Below are 23,244 nucleotides of genomic sequence, written 5' to 3'. Positions count from 1 at the left end.
GTGCAATAGTCTAATACTTTGCTATTGCTGTCAATGCTTAGCTCTTCAAGTGAAAGTGCGACTTTTCTTCAATATGCAAACGACAGCATGACAAAAATCACATTGTAATGATAGTATGGTAGTACATGATAGTATCATTACAGATACTATCATGAGAATATGGTATGATAGAATGTTAGACTTATATCACCTGCCAAACTGATGCTTGTAATTCTTTTGGTATAGCTTGTGTACTTCACTGCATGTATATGTCTTATGCACTGAAGAATAGAATTTGTAATTTTTGTGTAGCTTGTTACAATCTTGATTCCTGCAAATTTTTTGTTGCTGGAAGTGTAACTTTAAGCGTATCCTTGAGTTATTGTCTTGTACAGAGCACATCTAATGCATGGCACTAGACTCATTCTCATTGGGCACAGTAAACTAATATCTATGAGATTATTAGCATTTAATTTTGTTGAGCGAATCAGTTCGGTTGTACTTCACTGGATGTTACATTGGGCCAACATGTGCTTGCATATCTTACTGCAGTGTAAATACAAATCTTATTTGCTGTGTCTCTGTATTGTAAGGCTTTCTGGATATGTCTTTGTAGTACCGCTTGTTCTTTTGTGCATAGTATGGACTGCTTAGTCATGCTGGAACTATCATGAGGCTTTCTGTCTCCGATGTGACATATGTATGCTGACTGGTTCTCTGCGGCACCTGTCTGTGTAGTATACATAAGCTCTGCAGCAAAAGTTATTAAGGCACTTCCGCTGCACTTGCGGCATTGCTGGATGTTCTTGCCATCGCCAATGATGACAGTAATATAACGCTTCAAGAAAAGAAGACATCTCATCTGATTTCTAGCCTGGGACATTTCGTTCTGAAAGTTGATGGTCTAGGCAGCTGTGCCACTATAACGAAGTGCTCACAAGGCACCTACTGTGGTCTGTGCCTCTCTCACGGAGTAAGACATATAGGAGGTGAAACTCCCATCAGCGCGAGCGAGCGCGGGCGACGAGATAAGGTCATAATTGTGGTATGCGCCGACGGGGCCATATACAGTGGTGGTGCCATGCGGCGCGACGTAGAAGCCGCAGCGAAAAAAAAAATTAAAAATGCAGCGCCCGGGCAGGCTGCTCCGGTGCGCTCTCAACGGCGGTAATTTCTTTCCAGGCCGCCAGGCGCCGCCAGCACGATAACGGCTCCGCGGGCTTGTGACTTTTTCTGGTCGCCGCAAACAGTGGAGTTTGCACTCCTAAATATTTCTTGCTCCGTGGCCTCGCTGCACAGTGTAGTCATAAAAGGGGAAGAGGCAAAGGTCATGGTCCTCCAGAAGTGCAGGGTTGTTTACTCTTACGGAAAACACACGAGCATGCGGCCATGCTCCATGGAGTGCCAGTTGTGGCTACTGGACGAAGTGCTTGCACATGGATGTTGAGAGCCGAGGCCTACAGCATGTCATCTGCTACTGTGCCAGCACATGTGAAACCTCTTCTGATGCTGGTGTCTTAAATTTGCTTACGTGATGGGGAAGCGGACCTGAAGGAAGGTCTTTCGTATTGCCATATGTGAAGTGCTGAGTGTCATACCCTGTTGTAGAACAAACTTCACAAAATAGTTAGGAACTGCTCTTGGAATACATGCTTTTTTACATGTGGTGCGTTTATGAGGGACTTGGCGTTTTTCGTGACCGTTTTATAGCGCATCAAACATCAGAGGAACTGAGGCACATATCACTGCATGCACTTTTTGTTTTTGTCTCTCCTTTTCCTTGCATGTTCAGTTCTCATGCTGTCTTCCTTGGCTTAGTATACTCTACCTACTCAGGCAATCCATTTATTGTACAAACACAAACCGTAAATGTGCATTATTTCACTGCTGTAACAACGCAACCACCCCATCATAATAACCGGATGGCTAAGCTGTGCTCTGCAGCAAAACGTGAAAATGACACTACCTGCGTCACTGATGAGTGTAAGAACAAATCTTCATCAACTTCATTGCTTTTTTTCATTCAACACATGGTGCTAATGATGGAAAAGTTTGTTTGAGCAATGCTGATATCTCTTACGAGTTCATTCGGAAAATTGAGATGACTAGCACATAGGCACACCCTTCACACAGACGGTGTGCTGTCAAATATTGAAGCAAATAACACCTATATTAAAAATGTTTAATCACGGACTGCTTGTCTACTACGTTTGCAGTTTGTTGTGCTGCGTGCCATAAAACACATGGTGCTTTACACAGGGTGTTACGATAGACCGTCTTTCATGCACCGCGATGCAGGCAAAGCTATGATAGAAGTATAAGGCAATACTTTGCACATGCTGGCAGAGTAGCAGACAATGTGCCATATGCACTGCCTGTGGCTCTCAACACGCCTGTGCAAGTAGTTCTGGTGGCTGCACATGGTACAACGCAAAGCACGGCTGCACGCTCGCTTGTTTACCCCGAGAATGGACGACCCTGTACATGTACTTGGGCAGGCTGAGAAGTAGTGAGTCTGCCTATCAGAGAACTAGTTTGTTTACACGGGATCTAGCGGCTGGAAGATGTATCGTACGATCACAGTTTGGCAACGTGCTCAACGTTAGTGCCGAAAGATCGTGTTTTTCGGGAACGTGTGAGCCGGTAAAAAATGGGCATAACTCTATTGGATCATTTTTTGTGTTCTCGATTGCGAACGTTGGTGCCGGTATAATGTACGTAATAGGAACGTATCAACAAGCTTCTACAATATGAACAAGCCAGCAGCACAGCATTAGCTTATATAAGCCATGGCATCTTGGAGAAAACATTAAAAATATATAAAAGCCTAGCAGGCAATTCTCACAAAGGCTCTTTATTCTGCACTTAATATTTTCCTCTTGTTCTATGCCATTATGAGGCATCAAATAGTTTAAAAGCTGGCACCCATATGATTTTTAAAAATATTTTTCGAACCTGTACATTCTTTGAACCGGACATGTTGTGCGGTTATTGGTTTGATAAATATGTCAGCATGCCAAGTCATTGATGTATTTTATGCAGGATGAGTTGTGCAAAAAAAGCTGACTCTTGACATGCTTGTCCATTCTTAAAATTTGGCAGACTATAGTGCTGAGATAAATTATTTATTCTAGTTGTTTTGTGCAAGTTCTACGAAACTTTAGAAAATAAATGGATACATTGTAGGTAGATGTGGCCTACATGTTGCTAACAGTCGAGAGTATGTTTCTAAAGGCTCACTCACACTAGGCCGACCTGACACCGATTTCTGCTGATTGTTGGCAGACAGAAATCAGTGTCAGGTCAACCTAGTGTGAGTTAGCCTTAACAGTCGTTCTTAGTTATACATGATTTCTTGTAGTGCACAGTTTGCTAATTGAAGTTCAGTGTTGTAGATTGGTAAGTGTTTGCTTTAGGAGGTAAGCTATTTTGAATAGTTGTAGAACGTGTTCAGGAACACCTAATGTGTTGCCACAAGCTAATCTTTTGTGGTACTGTTTTGTGCCCTTCATTTAAAAAAAAATTCAAAAGAAAAATTTAAAAAGAATTATATCCCTACTTGTTTGTGTGCCTTAAATTAAGCGCTCTCAAGTGCATTTTTAAACACGTTTTTAACATCTAGCACTTATCATAACTGCATTTTTTTTCACAGCTCTGATAAATGTTAATACATTCATGCATTTGACATCTATGCATGTATATGTGCTCTTGAAGCATGTTTGCATGTCCTGCAACCTTGTATAGCTGCGCGTTGCATTTACATGGCTGATTTAGTCAGCTGTGGCTTGTTTATTATTTGAAAAGGCTTTGCATGATTTGTTGTGTTGTTGGTAATTATTATGAATAGATATGCTGTCATAATCAACAACTGAATTGATGTTTGTAAAAGCAAGTAGTTCAGTTCCATTGGTATTAGAACTTATTATACAAAAGAATATACTATATTTCACACATTTTTTTTACTGGGATTCACTGTGAGCTGTAATTGCATGTTTGTCTTTGCTATAGGCTAAATTGTCTTGAAGCTAATAATGATCCGGTTCAGAATTTCTAAATAAGCAATTTATTACTATCAATAATCATGCTATGTTAAAAGGTGTCCTGATTCCAGTTAAATGTGAAACAACTCGATCACATGTCTTGGTTCTGTGGCATAATTACTATGGTGTATATTGTGTGTGCTCGTGTAACTGGATGTGGAATTTAGTTTTTTATTGTTCTGTGTCTGCTTCTGCGCCTGTTTCTGTTGCTGCTTCTGTTGCTGATTCTGTTGCTGATTCTGTTGCTGATTCTGTTACTGATTTTGCTACTCTTCATTCTGCCATGCATAACTGTTGTACTGTATTCCTATTAAGATATGGTTAGTGTTTGTGTTTTCTGTTTGCATCACCTTTTATAACCTGCTTTGTTGGATTTCTGCTTCCAGGAGTGGGCCAGCTTTGTGGACCACTTGGGAAGCTGCATAAGGGACTGAGCTACCTTAACCTTGCCCACACAGGAATCACTGCCAAGGGTGTTAACACACTTGCTCATGCACTTTCCTTGAACCGTTCTATGCCCTCCAACCTCACATACCTCAATCTCAGTGACAATGTCTTCAAGGATGACATAAATGTGAGTTTTCTATAAATTAACTCACACATTAAATTTGCTGTGGTCAGACGAGAACCCCCCCCCCCCCCCCCGCACCTCTTTTTTTGTTTCAGAACCTCTACAACTATTTGGCTCAGCCAAACTCTCTCATTCACCTGGATTTGTCTGGCACTGAATGTGCCCTGGAAACTGTAAGCAGCATGCTACCTTTTGGCACTTTTTTTTCCCAACCACATGCTTGTAGTATCTGTGCATACAGCACAGTGGTGTACTACTTTTTCACTAAAACGTGCTGGTGACAACTGACCCTGTCAGTACCAGTAGCCTACAGTCTGTACATGCAACTTTGTTGCACATACTTTTTTTCCTTCCATGCCTCACTTTATAACAAGGGTGCAGTAGTTGCCTTGATAACATGGCTACCAATAGCGATAGATGTACTGTGAACAGTTAGGGCCTACAACAGAACTAGCACCATGACAAAAAATGAAACTGCCTTTATGTTTATGACAATACAACAAAAGACAAAAGACAAGGTGCAACCCAGCTGTCAGGATTTATAAAAAGCAAATTAGATTTATTGATTGTTATCCACGTCGGGGCATTTGGCAGTCCCGAGTGGGTCAAGTCGGGACTGTCTTACTAAATTCAGCACAGTCAGCAACCCTACTCTCACCAGGTGTTGGGCTTGTTAATGCAAATGTCATCAGTCACATATTAGACCTTTGTAAATGTGTGTTTGTGTAGTGCCAGCAACCACAGGCTGCTGACAGTCTGTCTTGGAACATGGGATATTCACATCTGAAACTGGCACTTCACAATTGCAGCTTTGCCACACAAATAAATAGCACTCAACTCATGAATGTTACTAGCATGCTTCACATAAAAAGAAAAAATAAGTTCGCTCTTTCATTACTCTTTCATTAAGCAAAGATCGGGAACTGGGGCTCTTCATTGTCGTAACGCCTCGGCTTCAAGCTCTCTCACGACGAGGTAGGCACGTCGACGATGAGCCCTTTCCTGAGCGAGTTCCAGGTGGCGTTCATCAAACGCCACGTGTTCTTTGGCTACACGCATGATGCGCGGCCCGCTCCTGCTGCTGTTGCTTTAATGCAGCCTGCTCTTCGGCAGAACGAACCAAATGCGGCCTCCCCATCTGACTACTGGGCCCAAACTGGTGGGAAACGGCGGGCGCGAGGCGGGTGAACACGCTATCACACCATTTTCCTCCTCCGGAGGGAAGGGATGCCTGTGATTGGCTCGCGCCTTGCACTGTATCTACTTCTTCATGCATTTAAAACCCCGCTTTAAAGAGCACGTCTGATGAACCAATAGTGGCTGAATCAGCCAGAATGCTGGTCTCGCAACCCGGAGGTCGGTGGTTTGAATCCACAGCCTGACAAGCGATTTTCATTTTCATGCGGCTTGAGTTTTTTCGTACCACAACACTGACACCGACACGAGTGAGGCAATGCAAACTTCAATTGAAAATCGATCTTGATCTTTCTTTCACACATTTGTAAGCATGATGGCTTTTGCATTGCACTGAATTAGGTGTATACTTCAAGCTCAATAATGCATATCTTGTTGTGGACATGTGAAACACATTTGACACATATTATCTGGTATCTTTCCACATTTTGTTGAATGCCGTAAATGAGAGGTGCAGCAGGCGCTCACCTTGATGTTCCACTACAAAAAAGGTGTCCAGCACCACACATTGCCTGGGAACTGCACTGAGGTCTACTTATTGCCCTTGCCTAATCAGTCCACAAGCTGTTCAAAATGTAGCATGAGCACTCTGAGCAGCAAGGGGAACGAGGTCTAACTTCAATTTAAACAGATCATCGACAGACCATCAATGCAGCCACCGCCGCGTATGTTTTTTTACTAAGGCTGTGCTCTTAGCTAGGTACAATAGTGCTGCCAGGCTGAGTTTTTTTTTTGTAGTCTATTATAGCCACAAATTTTGCCAACTGTTTATGATTTTGTTAGTTATGGGAATTTTGAGAACGTAAATTTTATTTTAAAAAAATTCAATTATGAGGTTTTATATGCCAAAACCACAATCTGATTATGAGAGACGCCGTAGTGGGGGACTCTGGAAATTTGGACCGCTTGGGGTTCTTTAAAGTGCGCCTAAATCTAAGTACACGGCTGTTTTCACATTTCGCCCCCATCGAATTGTGGCCGCCGTGACCGGGATTCAATCCCGCGACCTTGTGCTTAGCAGCCCAGCACCATAGCCACTAAGCAACCACAGCGGGTTAATGTAAATTTTATAAAACCTTGTTGTGTAGTTTTCTATCTGCTTGTTTTGCTACATATGTGCACTAGTAGGTAAGCTGTGTTTTCATATATTATGCTATTCATTATAGCTAGTAATTCATAAAACATGCATTCACCCACTCAAGATGCGTTGTTTTGTGGTCAGGAAAGAGTTGAGCTTTGTCAGCAGCTCTCTTCCTTGCACTATCTTGGATACTATGCACATCTTATTGTGCATATTTGTGTGCAACATGAATATGATGGTCATTTGTAGTGATGGTGGTCACATATTTTATACGCTAACTGATTATGGAGTGTGAAAGACTTTGCATCGGCTTGTAAATTAGGTGGGGATTTTCTTTTCAGGTATTTGGTGCACTCTTACGTGGCTGCACTCAGAAGCTTGAGGTACTGAACCTATCTCGGAATATGTACAGCTCAAAGAAGAGCAAAGAGGTGCTTGTTCCACCTTCATTCAAGACATTCTTTTCAAGCACTGTAGCTCTACGTCACCTCAACATGGCAAATGTCCGTATGCCTATGGAGGCACTCAAGTGAGTAAATGTTTGCATAGACTGTTTTCTTGATTTTCTACCATTAGTACTTGGAAGACAGTTGCCTGGCATGTTTTGTGTCCTCCCATACAATGTATTACAAAATTTTTCTTTGCGTGTTGAAGTATTACCTTATGTCATGCCATCATCTGTGAGATTAACTGAATATATGTATATAACAAACTGCACTAATATCTTCATTAGCAGAATTAGTTCTATCCTCGCTGAGGTAAAAAAATGAGATAGGTGCTTGCTTTTACGACATCTTACTTCTTGCTTGCCCTTTCAGTTTTAACAGTAAGCTGCTTGTTGCTAAAAATTTTTGCTTTTATCATAGGGCCATGCTTCTTGGTTTGGCTTGTAATGAGATCCTCACTGAGGTTTGGCTTGACCTGAGTTGCAACGACCTAAAGACTCAAGGTGCGCTGGTACTCGAGTCCTGTCTGCCAGGGATCCGCTGCCTGTACAGCCTGGACATCAGTGAAAACAGTTAGTGTCACTGAGAATATGCATTTTATAGCCATGTTCTTCCTTGCAGCATAGCTCCTGTATGTCCCAGTAATTTCAAATGTGCTGGTCTGGTGGGTGGTGTAAATTGGTGTTATGCAAGCCTCCAAGGCCTTTCTGTTGAAGTGTCTGCCTATGTAAATGATGCATAATAGATATTCTGTAATTATTTTTGCAAAAGGCCTTGTGCTGAAAAACTGCCATTATAGTTGCATCACAGTACAGTAACTCTGCAGTTGTATACTATCTCTGCAGTGCCAAATCTTTAGATGAGTGACTGTTCTTTAAAGCTTGATGAGTTCCAAAAATGTGTGCCAAGGCTAATTGAAAATGGAAAACCATTTTTATTTGATATTGTATGAAGAGTTCAGAAGTGTTTGGATCAAATGATCTACCACATCGCTGTTAAAATGCATAGTAGTTGTGCTAGTCCGATTTTATTGCAAGGTGAGGAGCAGACAAGAAGCTTTCTGTGCATAAATGAACATTTTACAATGGCATAACTTGAATGTAAATCTGAAAAATAGCTCAACTTGAAAGCAAAAAGTATTATGAAAAATGTGTACATGCATGGCATTCCATTTTCCTTTGTTAGTCTTTTCATCGGTGGAAGCAATGAGGGGTGCAATAGACATAGACAAAATGTATGGAGTCTGAGTGTATTGCTCTTCAAAAGTCTGCGGTGCAGTTCATTTAACTGCTTAGCTCATTTGACTCTTGAAACTTCACAACAAATAGTTGTAGCGAAGCAAGCATGTTATTTCAGTTCAATAAATAATTAGGCATTTGCCATTCCACTATAATAGGCAAGGGAAAAGGTGTAAAATTACACGCTAATAACATTATTTTTGTAGTTAACTCCTTATTTGGTTAACAGAAAAAGTTTGAAGTATGAATTATTTGTAGCCTCACGGAAGAACAGTGGCTGGCAGTTATGAGGGCGTGGGCGGTGCTTCATTGTAGACTTAAGTTGTATCCGACAACAGTAGTGTTTTTTCAATTAGTTCTGGAAGAATTATACAGAAATATATATTTGGGGAACAACCCTTGATCCCCCTGAATTTCGGCTGGAAACCTGACTCGGGTGAATACTGTCAAAAGTGCATCTACTACTTAGGTAGAGCTGAGTTCTTTCAGAGGGATGCTTAGCTTATCTTAGCTTAGCTTATCCCTTCAGAGGGATACATGCTTAGCTTTAGTGGTGCTTTTCATGTTCCTCCCGGGTTACCCGAGTGTTGGCAGGCATTGCAGGATCTCACAAAGTTTTCGACGTCCTTGAAACAGCCAAACCAGTAGTATTCCATAAGCAATCTTTCTTTCGATTTGTTTATGCCTAGGTGGTTAGACCACCCATTTCCATGACAAAGACCCAAAAAGTCCTGCCTGTGCTTAGTAGGTACGACTGACTGATCCAGAATCCTGTCCTTTCGGTCTCTGTAGTGCCGATATAACAAGCCTCCTTTCTCTTCAGTCGTTACACTGTGCCTAGCAATGCCTTCTTTAGCTGTTATATGTAATTTAGCTAGGCTGACGTCATTCTTTTGCTTGGCTGCTAGTGACTCTCGGTCCATATGTAAGAGCTGATCAAAGTTCTTTGAGGCCGAGGACAGCAACGACCCTGTCTCGCTTGCGAGTGCGTCAGCTGGTGCCCCCTGCAAGTGTGAACTTAGACCAATGCCTTGTGATACGCTCTCATTGAGCTGGTAAGCTGGCAGGATTTCCTCAACTGCTTTTTTCATCCCTCGAGCCTAGCTCGGTTTTTGTTGCCGTGGCTACCTGTTCTGCTACTTCTGCTGGAGTGGCTTTTGCCTTTTTAGATGAAGCGACGCGATTTGACGAGCTTGGGATCGCATCAACGCCTGTGCTGCGCTCTCTCCTAGTTTTAGCTCCTTCTCGCACAGTAACTGATCTGACCGATTCCAAAAAATGTAAGGATACTGCAGCGACAAGAATTTGGAAACTGCAGCCTCGGTCACAAGCTCCCCGAACGGCACACTGATTTTGACTTTTGCCATCAGCAGACACATGGCAAATGCCTAAATAATTAGGCATTTGCCATTCCACTATAATAGGCGAGGGAAAAGCTGTAAAATTACACACTAATAATATTATTTTTATAGTTAACTCCTTATTTGGTTAACAGAAAAAGTTTGAAGTATGAATTATTTGTAGCCTCACGGAAGAACAGTGGCTGGCAGTTATGAGGGCGTGGGCGGTGCTTCATTGTAGACTTAAGTTGTATCTGACAACAGTAGTGTTTTTTCAATTACTTCTGGAAGAATTATACAGAAATATATATTTGAGGAACAACCACAGTTCTTTTGGATCCTTCATTTACTGCTCTAACAAGTGCCACAACTGATCAGTATTGTTATTTGGGAAGTTACGTAACGATGCGTGGCCGCCAGTCATGTACAACTGCGTATGGCGTAGGAAGCTGCGATTCTACACGTACTGCGCTCACCGCGGAAGGTAAGAAAAACACCTACATAAGCACAGCAGAGAAGTGGCTACGTTAGGCGTCTTGAATGATAACTGAAGAAGCGTCATTCAGAGCACACGGAATTGTCCTCCACTTCCGGTGGGGTTTTCTCTACTTCCTTTTTAAATAAAAAGATGTTGATCCAAATATTTTCATAAACAACGGTTAAATTTGTTAATTTTTGCCTTTGCTTCCTGTTTGGCTCTTGCCAAGGCAATCTCTCCCAGGAAGGATCTCTCTCTTCGTATATCACTTAATTTCTCAAATACTTGCGACTCTTGTTTCCAGTTGGCAGTTTTGCATGAAAAGAACTGTACAATTAGAGAAAAACCAGATGAGGTTAACGGGTGACATTCATATTGCTTATGGGTTTAACGGTATTGAAGGTTGAATGATGGACGCTGTCTCGCATTATTGTATTTTCCACCTTATCTAACCCATATCACAGGTATATGGTTCCGAGGATCTGTCAGTGTGGTGGCGAGCCATCACTCGAGGAAATCATAAGTTAAACTCAATTGGCATTTTTTTCTGGCCCCAACTCGTTCCACGTGCATACAGACCAACAAAGATGTGCGTGACCAATGAATAGACGGTGGCAACTGAATGCATCTGGAGTTAATTGCACGGGCACCGAATCGATGAGAAAACTGGCCATCACATCCCAGGAGACGCCGATAACTACCGCCACCCAAAAGGAATGAGAAAGGCAGCAAAATGTTTACTGCCTAATAGCTGTCAAGTCTCAACATTGATTTGGCGGTGCTTTAGGAATATGTGTGAGAAGTGGTGACGTGGGTGGGGAGGGGGGGGGGGGTGCTGGACTCCCCTTGGTTATGTGCATGTCTTAGGCTATAATGCATTACATTGATTAGCCAATTAAACTTTTGAGACGTGTTGGCAATGTCTGTAGTTTGTATGGGGTGCGTTGTATAGCTTGTGTCAAAGAGGAAAGAAAATCTGGTTCAGTGCATATATGTGAGACCATGCAGCATATTTTGGCAGTTGTTTTGAGGAATTTGAGCAAATTTAGTTTATTTCAGAAGTTTGATAGCAAGGTGAGAAAAATGCAATGCACTCATTTACAAGAAGTGACCTCTTAAGCTTTTTTTAAAAATGCTCGAAAGAAAGCTGATGAAATGAGAAAAACGTTTCACTCGAAGTTTAAAACCTGAATTTAATCACTGTCAAGAACTTTTTTAGCTGCATGGAGACCAATAAATTGCCTTATTTATTGCGTCTTGGAATGCTGAAAGGCGATATCGCTGATGTGAGCTACTTGACCGACTTTCAAATGCCATGGTTTGCAACCTACCATATTTACTCGATACTAACGCACCCTCAATTGTAACGCTCACCCGTTTTTCGTGACCAAAAAATAAGAGTACAATACCGCGCACCTCGTGCTTTCATATAGAAATACTATTTTCTCTAAGTTGGAAAAAACAGATTTGTTCCCAATACACTAAAGATGCGATGAATAAAAACACAAATGGAAGCGGCATACATTGCCACTAAGATTTTCCCTGCGCCGGTACGAGTCGCGTGCGGCAATAGATATCGCTCATCATTGCTATCAGACAACTCTTTATTGCTATCAACAGACCAAAGCATTTCATCCTCGGTACTGTACATGGCATTCTAAATCCCGCACATTTTAAAGGCCTTGTTGACCATGGCAGACGGGATTGTGCACCATGCATCTTTCACCCATCCAGCAAAATCCTGCGCGAGGCATGGGTCATTTTATTGGCGGGCGTGAATTCGTGGCAGCCACTGACAAGCCATTCGATGTAGAGCACCTGAATTCTATCCATTTCCGCGCACATGATAATTTTCCTTTTAAATGCGGCATCATGGTGGACTCAGCGTGTCTTCGCAGTCGGCGCTTCCATGCTGATGGAATAGACGCAAACGGGAAGACAGGCGGTAGACTAGGTTACACCAGTGCCTGGTTACACATACAACATGGAAGTATGCTAATGGAAGAAGCTACGGCAGCAAGGCTAGAACTGCGTACGAGGCAGCAATCTTTTGAATGCTGATGGCGATATGGTAACACGGATTTAGGGTCGTACTCAATTCTAACAGGCATGCAATTTTTGGACCCGTTTTATTGGAAAAAAGGTGTGCATTAGATTCGATTAAATATGGTATTTGTGCTGAGCTTGTGCGTTTTGTTCATTATGACATGCTTGAGTGTATCACTCCTAGTGTGCTAGTCAGGGTGCGCACAGGTCCTTGAAAACCTTGAAAACCCTTGAATTTGAATATTTGGTTTTCAAGGCCCTTGAAAATCCTGGACTTTTTGCTGCTCCTTGAAAATCCTTGAATTCCTAGCGTAGTACATGCAAATGACTATTAATAAAAAAACGCAGTTAAAATATTTGTATTTTCAGTACCGTGTTTCAATATGTGCGTTTCAGGCGTAAAAAATCAGTGTGTGCTAATATAGCCAATATTGCGCGACGGTTAGCCACACTGGAGCCACTCGCCTCTGAAGCCAACTTGAGCCGATTCAATCCAATCTGATCTTGGCGCTTTGTTATGGTGGTTGACGGCATTGCATTCTGCCGTCGCTTCTGCACCCGACTTGTTGCGGCTGAAACATCTTAATGCAAAGCAAATGCCTGGGAAAAGCAAATTTCAAGGCGCGTGTCTTCACAACGAGGCTTACAAAGACTGGATTGCACTAGATACGACGAGTGAGCACCGTGCAAGATGCAGGCCTTGCGGAAAGACCTTCGATATCACCAACATGGGCGAGTCGGCGTTAAAGAGCCATATGAAGAGTGCTAAGCATGCTGGCGTCATGGAGATTGCAGCCAACAGTTCGGTGCGAAGGTACTTAGTTCCAAGTACGGGGAAACAGTCAGCCGTCCCACCTCCTTCGCAATCGGGAAATCTAGACGATGCTTGCAAGGCACACGAGCTGGTGACGAACGCAGAGATTCTGTGGACTTTGAAAGTTGTCACATCGCATTTCTCCTATCGGTCGTCGTCGGAAACAGGCCAGCTATTCCAGCGTATGTTCCCGGACAGTGGCGTGGCCAAAGCATTTTCTTGCGGAGAGAAAAAATGTGCGTATGTGACGTGCCATGGTCTGAGGCCCTTCTTTTTATCTGCTCTGCAACGGGATATAAAAGATTGCGATTACTACGTGGTACTCTTCGACGAGTCCACGAACGACTATCTCCAGCGGAAACAATTGGATGTTCACATCCGGTTTTGGAATTCGTCTCACAAGGTGGCAACGAGGTACTATACCTCGGTGTTTATGGGGCACTCGACATCCGAAGACATCCAAGGAACGCTGCTGACTGCGCTCGAGCCTTTCCCTCTTGAGAAAATTCTTCAGATTTCAATGGATGGTCCCAATGTTAACCTGAAGTTACTCAACAATTTCCAAGAGCACCTGCATCAAGCATACCAAGTTCAATGTCTGGACATTGGGACTTGTGGCCTCCACACCATGCACAACGCCTACAGGGCGGGTGTTACAGCAAGTAAGTGGGGACTTGACTGTCTGCTCTCCAGTCTGAGCGCGCTTTTTCATGGTTCTCCTGCAAGAAGGGAGGACTTCTCAGCAGTTACCGGTCAGGAAACTTTTCCCCTGAACTTTGTTGCCCACCGGTGGTTGGAGAATGTGCCTGTGATAGAGAGAGCCTTGCTCTTGTGGTGTGACATTAAGAAGTTTATTGCAGCTGCAAGGAAGAAGGAAGTAAGCCCCCCAAAGTGTGGATCATTTCACAACTTGTGTGAGTTTGCCAGTGATGACCTACTGCTAGCAAAGCTTCAATTTGCACTGGGTGTGGCCATGACCCTCAAGCCATTCCTCACTGAGTACCAAACGGATCAGCCCATGGTGTTCTTTCTTGCAAGGGACTTGGAAACTGTGGTCAGGAAGCTACTGACGAAGTTTCTGAAGTGCTCGGTCTTGTCTTCAGCAAAAGGAGCCACCGGTCTGCTGATGGTGGACATTGAAAGCACGGAGAACCACACTCCACTTGAAAAGGTGGATGTAGGCCATGCCGCTGAACAGACTGTCAGGAAAACTAAAGCAAGCCAAAAGGACGTGTTCCAGTTCCGCATGGAATGCAAACGCTTCTTGGTCAGTGTGACAAAGAAGGTGCTTGAGAGAAGTCCACTGAGATTCCCAATCGTGAGGAGTTTGTCCTCTCTGGACCCACGACAAATGTGTACTAAACCAGATGAGTGCCTGGCCAGCTTCAGAAGAGTGTTGGATGCCCTCATTACAGCGGGCAGAATGTCTGAGCACCAAAGAGGCACTGTACTAGGGGAGTACACCGAGTTCCTGCAGGAAGAGATGCATAACCTGCGAATGTTTGAGAAGAACGTAAACAGGTTGGACGAGTTCTTGACTGAGCTGATGCAGTTTAATTCATCATGTGGGGAACTGTGGAAGGTTGTCAAACTTTTGCTCGTGCTCAGCCACGGACAGGCCACTGTGGAGCGAGGGTTTAGCGTGAACCGCCAGGTTGCTGTAGAAAACCTGAAGGACCTGTCGTACATTTCACAACGTATTGTGTGCGATGCTGTGGACAAGGCAGGGGGCGTCCTTAATGTCCCTATTACAAAAGAGCTGAGGACTGCTGTATCCGCTGCCCGGCAGCAGTATGCTACATATCTGGAAGCAGAAAAAAAGAAGCAATGTGATGATGTAAGGGAATCAAAGAGGCGCTGCATTGACAAAGAGATTGACGCAATGAAAAAAAGGAAAAAGAAACTCGAGGCAACAATAGCTGACCTCCATGCTTCAGCGGATACCTATGCCGAAAAGGCAGAAGCAGCAAATGATCTGAAGTATGTGGTCAGATCAAATAGTCTGAGGAAGGCTGCACGAAGCAAGACTGAGGAACTGTGTAGCCTCAACCAGAAGATTCAGGAAAAGCGGCAGGAGCTCCCCTGAAGTTGCCATTAGCACTTTTGCAGATTGGATTGCTGTTCGACATTGGTGCAGTGCACTGGAGTGTGTTTTTCAAGACGGAACATATATTATGTTGGTTTAGTGCAATACAATCTGTTCCTTGAAATGTTTTTCTTCGACTTTGTTCAGTAATATTATGTTGGTTTAGTGCAATACAAGCTGTTCCTTGAAATGTTCTTTTTTCGACTTTCTTCAGTAATATTATGTTGGTTTAGTGCAGTACAAGCTGTTCCTTGAAATGATTTTTTTCGAATTTGTTCAGTAACATTATCTTGGTTTAGTGCAATATAAGCTGTTCCTTTAAATGCTTTTTTTTTCGACTTTGTTCAGTAAAATTTGTACCTGATATTGAAAACTGCTGCATGTAGCATTGTGTCGAGTCCTTGAAAATACTCCCACTGAGCCTTGAAATTCCTTGAATATCCTTGAATTTTCCCCTTTTGAGTCTGTACGAACCCTGGCTAGTGCTTGGCACCATCACTTACATTCAAGATATAACTTGCTGCAGACAATTGCATCTGATGCTTGTGCATGATTATTACAACTACTTATGTCGTACTTGTGCCCTGTAATGAAAAACTTAATTAGGTAGCACATTTCAGTGTTTACTGTGACTTGGGCAAGAAGGCAGTTGTGAATAATAACAATGTTGGTCTCCTGTGCCTATAACCTAACACTTTCTATAAGGATTGGAACAAATTATGTAAAACAGCCTGTACAGTGCATGAGTTACAAGCTCCAGTGCTGCAAGCATCAAATCCTCATGCAAGAGCACAAGCTCTCTCACACACATTCAAAGCTTGAGACATCATCATAGTAGTATGTGTCAATCCGAACCCACTTGTGCTCACTACAGTGGCTTAGTGGCTATGGCGTTGTGCTGTGGAGCATGCGGCCATTATAAGAGTTGGTGTCGGGCATGTCAAAAGGGGTAGCTGGCCCATGCCGTCGTCAGACTCATCCACGTTAAGGAGGTTGTTTTTCATTCATTCATTCATTCATTCATTCATTTATACTGTCAGCCCTCTTGGGGCTATTACAGGAGTGGAGAATAAAAACAACAAAAGGAAACATCACCTATGAAAACTGTACGACTGCCGAAGTTGGTTTTAATCTAGACTGCTTCAATATCACTCTCAACTGGCAGAATTGTGAATGAAATGTTGCTTTTAATCATAATGGCAACACCACCACCCCTTCTCCCTCGATCTTTTCTTATTACTATGTACCCGGAAGGTGCTATTTCCGCATTCCATATGTCCGTGTGTAACCATGTTTCTGTAATAACCAGGATGTCTGGGTCATGTTCCAGAACAGCACATTTAACCTTGGCACCCTTCCTTCTTTCTTCTTCTGATGATTTCCAAAGTTTCTTGCGGATTTCAATGACTCGCCTGGAGAAGTCTTCATTAATGCTAAATTGTGTACCTTTGAGTTTGGTGCAGTTGCTCAAAATTAGAATTTTATCCCTGAAGTCCGTAAGTTTAAGAATAATCGGACGACTTTGACCAGGGATTTTCCTTCTTAACCAATATATTCGTTCGATCGAGTTTAGTTTCTGTTTTAGTATACCTCCAAGGATTTCCTCATTCACCTTTTTCAACAAAATCTCCTCTGTTTCAGATTCTTCCTCCTCCTCTACTCCTATTATGATGAGATTATTTCGCCTAGAGCAGTTATCCAAGTCCTCAGTTTGTCTTCTTAAGGCAGCCACGTGCGCATCTAGAGTCTTAACACAGCTTTCCACTTTGGCCAGCCTGTTCTCAATTTGGTCCATGTTCTGCAACTTCTTTTCGATATCAACAATTTTACTTTGAATTTGCGTTATGTTTAATTCCGATGATACCTGCTTTTGTTGAATTTTGGAAATTTTTGACAAAATTTCTTCTTGGTTCTGAAGCATTTCTTTAACCATATCCTCCTGCGGAGGCCCAGGGTTTTCTTCTACACCCCGGAAAGCATAAGTAACAGGCTTGCCATTGAAAACGCATCATTCAAATAATCCAGCACTATTTGTGGACACGGCAACACAGTAAGACTTAAGGAATTGCTAGAAAAGCCTGTTTTTTTACCACCAACGTGCACGAAGAGCGGCACATTAGGTGTCATCATCACGACAGGGTTGCCGTGTCCACTGAAGAAAGCAGGTGCTGGTAGCTCTTTTAAACCCAACAACGAGGCGATCCACTTATTGGTGAATGACGTCATCGTAGCTTTGCGTGGTCCTCCGTAGGCATCATGCACATGGGTAGCAGCCGAGATTGTTGGGGGCATAGGAAAGGTACCGAAAGCGTTGTCGAAACAAAGCGGCACCGGAGCTCCCAATTCAATGCCATGCCACCAGCATCCATTGCTTGTTGAAATCGTTGTTCCTGAGGCCGAAGCGAGAATAAGGCATTCAGTGGCAATCTGCACGAAGAGTGGCACATTAGGTGTCATCATCACGACAGGGTTGCCGTGTCCACTGAAGGGAGCAAAGTGCTCTTATCAAGAACGAGGAAAACTGGGCTTATTTACAATATCTACATGAGGAGTGGAAAACTGAACACAAAGAAAGGAGGGAAGCTTCATAGACAGGGATTGTCACGTTTGGTTCAAACTGGCGCGTCTTGGTTCCTGGGATGACCCAGCAATTAGCTGGAGCGTCTGTCAATCGACCGTGGTGGTTACTGTAGTCCATGAGGAAACGCGTAAAATCCCCTTTTCCAGGAGTTTCTTTCCCCCATAGTCGGTGACGGCAACAGTGAACCAACAATCAACTCTCGATCCACCGAATATGCCTCGCCTTGTTGTCACCTCAGGTCAGTCCGAGAGGATGCGTTGTTAACTTCGCGAAACAATTTGTCGTAGTGGTGCAGGAGAGACGAGAAGGTCACCACCCCTGCTGGCTGATTGTAACAGCTCTTCCATGGCCCAGGAAATCTCGATTGGCCAGTGCTGATAGTCGCTGGGCATTAAGAGAATGGCTGGTGGGAGGGGGCATGACTTGGGTGGCAGCAGCCAGCTGCGAAATGTTGACATACACCCCAATACATTTCACAATAACGGGCATCAGCAAAGTGAACCCCACAGCACGGCTGTGCACAGCGATTAAGTATCTGGGATCTCACTTTAGACCCGCCAGGCTTCAAAGAAAACATGAGTTCAGAAATAATACTGCATTTCACGATGCAAATTTTGAAGAAATTTCGTGCTGACAAAGTTAGCAATCATAGAGTCCTGCTGAACGAAAGGGAAACGTCCTGAATAGAAAAAAAGAAAAACAAAAAAAGGACTCGCCATCTCGACCCTGTGAAAGTGGATGGCCTGCGAAGCTGTTAGAAAACCACTCAAATGCCGTCAATGGGGATATGAAATGTTTTATTGTTCTGTTTAGCCTTAGCACAACACCATTGTTGAGCATGACGATTTTGCACTATTCAACGCTCATTGTATTCAGGCTGCTCTTCGGGAGTCTTAACTTTGCGTGGCCTTCCCATAGCGGTCTTGCAATGAATTGAATGAATTGCTAGGCAGGTCTCCCTTTTATATGTGAAGTTTGACGACATCACTCATTGATTCGTATGCTACTGTTGCCCCTTTCCCACCAGAGCAGTTTATACAATCGTGATTGTTACCAGTGTTAGATACGGGACCTTTTTCTGAGCCTACTTCGACTTCCCCAGACCCCATCGAATCGCACCACAGCTAATTAAGGAGCGCAGAAACACGGATACCACATTCCTGAGGCAAGACACGTGCAAACAAGTTGGCGGACCCCACTTCGTGTGCAGCCGGTGGCGCTATTCACTGCTTGGCTCTTCCCGAAAGTGAAGGGAAGGGACTCTTCCGTCCTGGCACTGTTGTGGGTAAAGTGGGTCCCGAAGAAAGGCGGCTGTAATGCGCCATGACAACCTGGCGGTGTCGCCCCCTACCCTCCCTGGTGACGGCGCATTGCAAGTCAGCAAGGCAAGACCGCAGGGAGAAGAAAGCCCCCGGACAAACACCCGAGCAGCGACTCTCTTCGCCGGGTGTGACTCCATCGCACGGGCGCCTACCATTGGCCGAAAATGTCGTCACCTGAGCGGGCTCTCCCATTGGCCGAACGTGACGTGTCTTATCAACATCGAAGGGCTTAAAAGGCGCAGACCGAGAGCAATCCAGAGCATTCCTAGAGCATTCCCTGATTCATCTCTCTCGAACTTCTTGCCACGGGCCGCAGCGTCCGAGTTGCTGCTGGCCCGTAATGACTCTAAGACTGTTAATTGATGCTCACTGTAAATAATGTAAAATAAACCTCCCAAGTTTTTCATCGCAAAATCCTCCTCGACTCCTACACTGGGAAACACACGTGGAAAGAAGGAATGTGCCTCACATTTTTTGCAGGGGCCTTATCACCCATCATGCGGTTTTAACACCTGTTATGTGCTTTTTTTTTTATTGAAATGAATGCTTGAGCTGTGTGTTGTATGCCTGATTCCAAAGTAGATACACACTTTTTTCGGTTCAGTTTTTTCTTGCTGACGGACATGAAAAATGTCGACCAACTAGAAGCAAACAACTTCTCTGTAAAATTAGTCGAGATCCCTTAACGCAGAGTGAGTTTCAAATTAGCCAGCTCAAGCTATCAGCATTGCTATGCAACTTTCTTTTCTTATATCTAACGGTGAAGTTGTACTGCTGGAAGGTGAGGCTAAATTGGAGCAAGCAGCAATTTTTTTGTGACATTTGATTAAGCCATGTCAGAGGGCAGTGGTCAGTCTCGAAGATGAATCTTGTTCTGTACAAGTAACACTACAACTTCTGGGCTGCCCAAACCAAACAGGCGCATTCCTTCACTGAAGTGCTATAGGCTTCCTCACTTACAGTTAGCTTACGGCTGGCATAGAGAACAGGATGTTCCTCATTATCATCGCTGACCTAAGTACCACGCCCATTCCCCTGTTGCTTGCCTCACAATGAACTATGAATTCCTTTGTATAGATTGGTGCGCAAAGCACAGGACAAGAAACTAATAGTGTTTTCAAACCTTGGAAAGTGTTCTCTTTGTCCTTATCCCAGTGCACGTTACTCGGTGCTCCTTTTCGGAGTGCGTTCGTTAAAGGACTTGCTATTTGCAAGTAATTCGGAATGCACCGTTAATAGTACCCAACAAGTCCCAAAAATGAATGAATGTCTGTTTCTGTGTGCAAATGTGAAAAAATCTTCAATTGTAGCTGTTTTCAGCTCGGCCGACCATCTCGTGCCCTGGCCAACAACATGGCCAAATAAGTCCTTCATCATCAAACAGCATGTATCGCCACTTCGAGGTGCGATACACGCTGTTTCCAGCTGTCGGAAAAAAATTCGACATATCAAGATATATCAATGCGAACTCCTGCAAGTCTTTTAGGACACTATCCCTCAACTTAGAGAAGCTCGACATAATAGTTCTGCGGAAACCCGCAAGGTGGAGAGAAGTAATTAATAAAGGGAAAATCAGACATCCACCCAATCGTAGCAGTTACTACAATGGAAATTCATATGGGTTCCTTGAAAGAAAAGCCTCATAGTTGAAGAAAAGTTCGTTCTGGTCTGGTACTCAAACCTGGGGCCACCGCCTTTCCGGGGCAGCCGCTCTACCATCTGAGCTAACCAGGCGGCTAGCAGATGGCAGGGCGAAGTCGAATTTGTCAACAACTCAAAGCAAAGGCAAGAGTTCGACATAATAGTTATGTGGAAACCCGCAAGGTGGAGAGAAGTGATTAATAAAGGGAAAATCAGGAAAAAAGGGAAAAATTTCTTTCATGGAACCCGTATGGGTTTGTTTCCATTGTAGCAATGGCTACAATAGGGTGGATGTCTGATTTTCCCTTTATTAATTGGAGAAGTTAAGCGGCATGTTCTTCAGCCCAAAGCTAAGAACAAGTGGGTGAAAAGTTCCTACAGGCGAGATAAATGTGGCATAGCGCCTGGAAACAGGAACTTGCCAGCATCCCCGTATGAGATCTAGGGTCGAAATGTATTTAGCAGTACTGACTCTTTCTGTTTGTTCCTCAATGTTGGGTCTCGTGTACAACTGATCCCTGGTGATGGCATTTAACTTCCTGTAGTCAACACATGGACGAGGGTCTTTATTAGGGGCTTCCACAAGTATGAGCAGAGATGTGTAGTCACTCTCAATGGGATGAATAACTCCTAACTTAAGCATGCGCTGTATCTCTGCCTCCATGATTTCTCTCTGTCATGGAGACACCTTGTAAGACTTTGATCTCACAAGTTTGGTTGATGTTAGCTATTTCATGTGTTATTATCTTGGTTCTACTGGCCAATTGCTGAATCTATCGAGATATTCCTCTAGCAGCCCCTTTAGCTAGTTTTGCTGCTAGAGTTTGACCGTCCATGCTTACCGAGTGTTCTACAACTTCTTCCAGGCTGATTTCAGAGTTGTAGGTTGCCTTACACTAATTAAACTTGGTAATAATGCCATCCAGCTCTTTGATGATAAAGTTACCGACTCCAAGCCGCTCCACATACGGCTTGATCAAATTGCAGTGGCGTATTTTCACCTCCTTCCTGTGACCAGGCACTTTTAAAGCATAGTTAGTATCTAAAAGTTTGTGCAACACTTTAATGGGTCCGTCCCAGTAAACTTCAAGCTTGTTCTTTCTTGAAGGTCTGAGGATCCCTACCTGGTCCCCAGCCTTGAACATTTGAAGCCTCGCATTCCTATCCTAATAGAGCTTGGCATTCTTTTGTGCCATGGCTATGTTCTTTTCCGCTAGTTCTTGTGTTGCACTTAGCCATTCCAGCAGATTTAGCATGTACTCTACCACTGTTTGAATCTCTCCTCTTTCCTCTCACATATCTCTCAACATTCTCAGTGGGGAATGGTGTCCTCCCACACACTACTTCTGCTGGCGAGAGCCCTGTAGCTTCATGAGGAACCATTCCCAAAGCAAAAAAATGTAACCGGAAGACAAGTCCTCTTTGTGCTTGTAAGAGAGCACCCCTAGAACTCGCTTAAGCACTGAATGCTATCTCTCTTCACTATTTGACTGAGAGTGATAGATGGAACTGTGAACTGTGTATTAACATTACCCCACACTTTTGTAAGAACGTAGAAGTCATTGAGCTGATGAATACTGACCCTTGATCCACCTGAATTTCGGCTGGAAACCTGACTCGGGTGAATACTGTCAAAAGTGCATCTACTACTTAGGTAGAGCTGAGTTCTTTCAGAGGGATGCTTAGCTTATCTTAGCTTAGCTTATCCCTTCAGAGGGATACATGCTTAGCTTTAGTGGTGCTTTTCATGTTCCTCCCGGGTTACCCGAGTGTTGGCAGGCATTGCAGGATCTCACAAAGTTTTCGACGTCCTTGAAACAGCCAAACCAGTAGTATTCCATAAGCAATCTTTCTTTCGATTTGTTTATGCCTAGGTGGTTAGACCACCCATTTCCATGACAAAGACCCAAAAAGTCCTGCCTGTGCTTAGTAGGTACGACTGACTGATCCAGAATCCTGTCCTTTCGGTCTCTGTAGTGCCGATATAACAAGCCTCCTTTCTCTTCAGTCGTTACACCGTGCCTAGCAATGCCTTCTTTAGCTGTTATATGTAATTTAGCTAGGCTGACGTCATTCTTTTGCTCGGCTGCTAGTGACTCTCGGTCCATATGTAAGAGCTGATCAAAGTTCTTTGAGGCCGAGGACAGCAACGACCCTGTCTCGCTTGCGAGTGCGTCAGCTGGTGCCCCCTGCAAGTGTGAACTTAGACCAATGCCTTGTGATACGCTCTCATTGAGCTGGTAAGCTGGCAGGATTTCCTCAACTGCTTTTTTCATCCCTCGAGCCTAGCTCGGTTTTTGTTGCCGTGGCTACCTGTTTTGCTACTTCTGCTGGAGTGGCTTTTGCCTTTTTAGATGAAGCGACGCGATTTGACGAGCTTGGGATCG

The 23,244-nt window shown here is 43.7% G+C and overlaps 2 protein-coding genes across 7 annotated transcripts in view; both read left to right on the top strand.

Annotated features, from left to right (window-relative positions):
* LRR (Leucine-rich repeat) overlaps positions 1–23,244 on the top strand; it is a 222,823-nt gene that overhangs the window by 83,856 nt on the left and 115,723 nt on the right. For all 6 annotated transcript variants that reach the window (XM_070530645.1, XM_070530643.1, XM_070530642.1 and 3 more), the window contains 4 exons: positions 4,406–4,593; positions 4,686–4,763; positions 7,207–7,394; positions 7,732–7,883. In XM_070530645.1, the coding sequence (XP_070386746.1) occupies positions 4,406–4,593; positions 4,686–4,763; positions 7,207–7,394; positions 7,732–7,883 (606 nt within the window). The remainder of the gene's footprint in view (positions 1–4,405; positions 4,594–4,685; positions 4,764–7,206; positions 7,395–7,731; positions 7,884–23,244) is intronic.
* Positions 12,923–15,441, top strand: LOC139054102 (uncharacterized). Its single transcript, XM_070530639.1, has one exon. It carries the CDS (start codon positions 13,010–13,012, stop codon positions 15,311–15,313), a length of 2,304 nt encoding a protein of 767 aa, XP_070386740.1. The 5' UTR covers positions 12,923–13,009; the 3' UTR covers positions 15,314–15,441.

Source organism: Dermacentor albipictus, chromosome 1 (genome assembly GCF_038994185.2).
Source record: "Dermacentor albipictus isolate Rhodes 1998 colony chromosome 1, USDA_Dalb.pri_finalv2, whole genome shotgun sequence".
NCBI lineage: Eukaryota > Metazoa > Arthropoda > Arachnida > Ixodida > Ixodidae > Dermacentor > Dermacentor albipictus.
Note: the sequence above shows the minus strand (reverse complement) of the source record. Positions and strands in the feature narration are given on the sequence as shown.

Excerpts from the sequence above, each read along its gene's own strand:
- LOC139054102 (XM_070530639.1), top strand. The coding sequence starts at position 13,010 with ATGCCTGGGAAAAGCAAATTTCAAGGCGCGTGTCTTCACAACGAGGCT.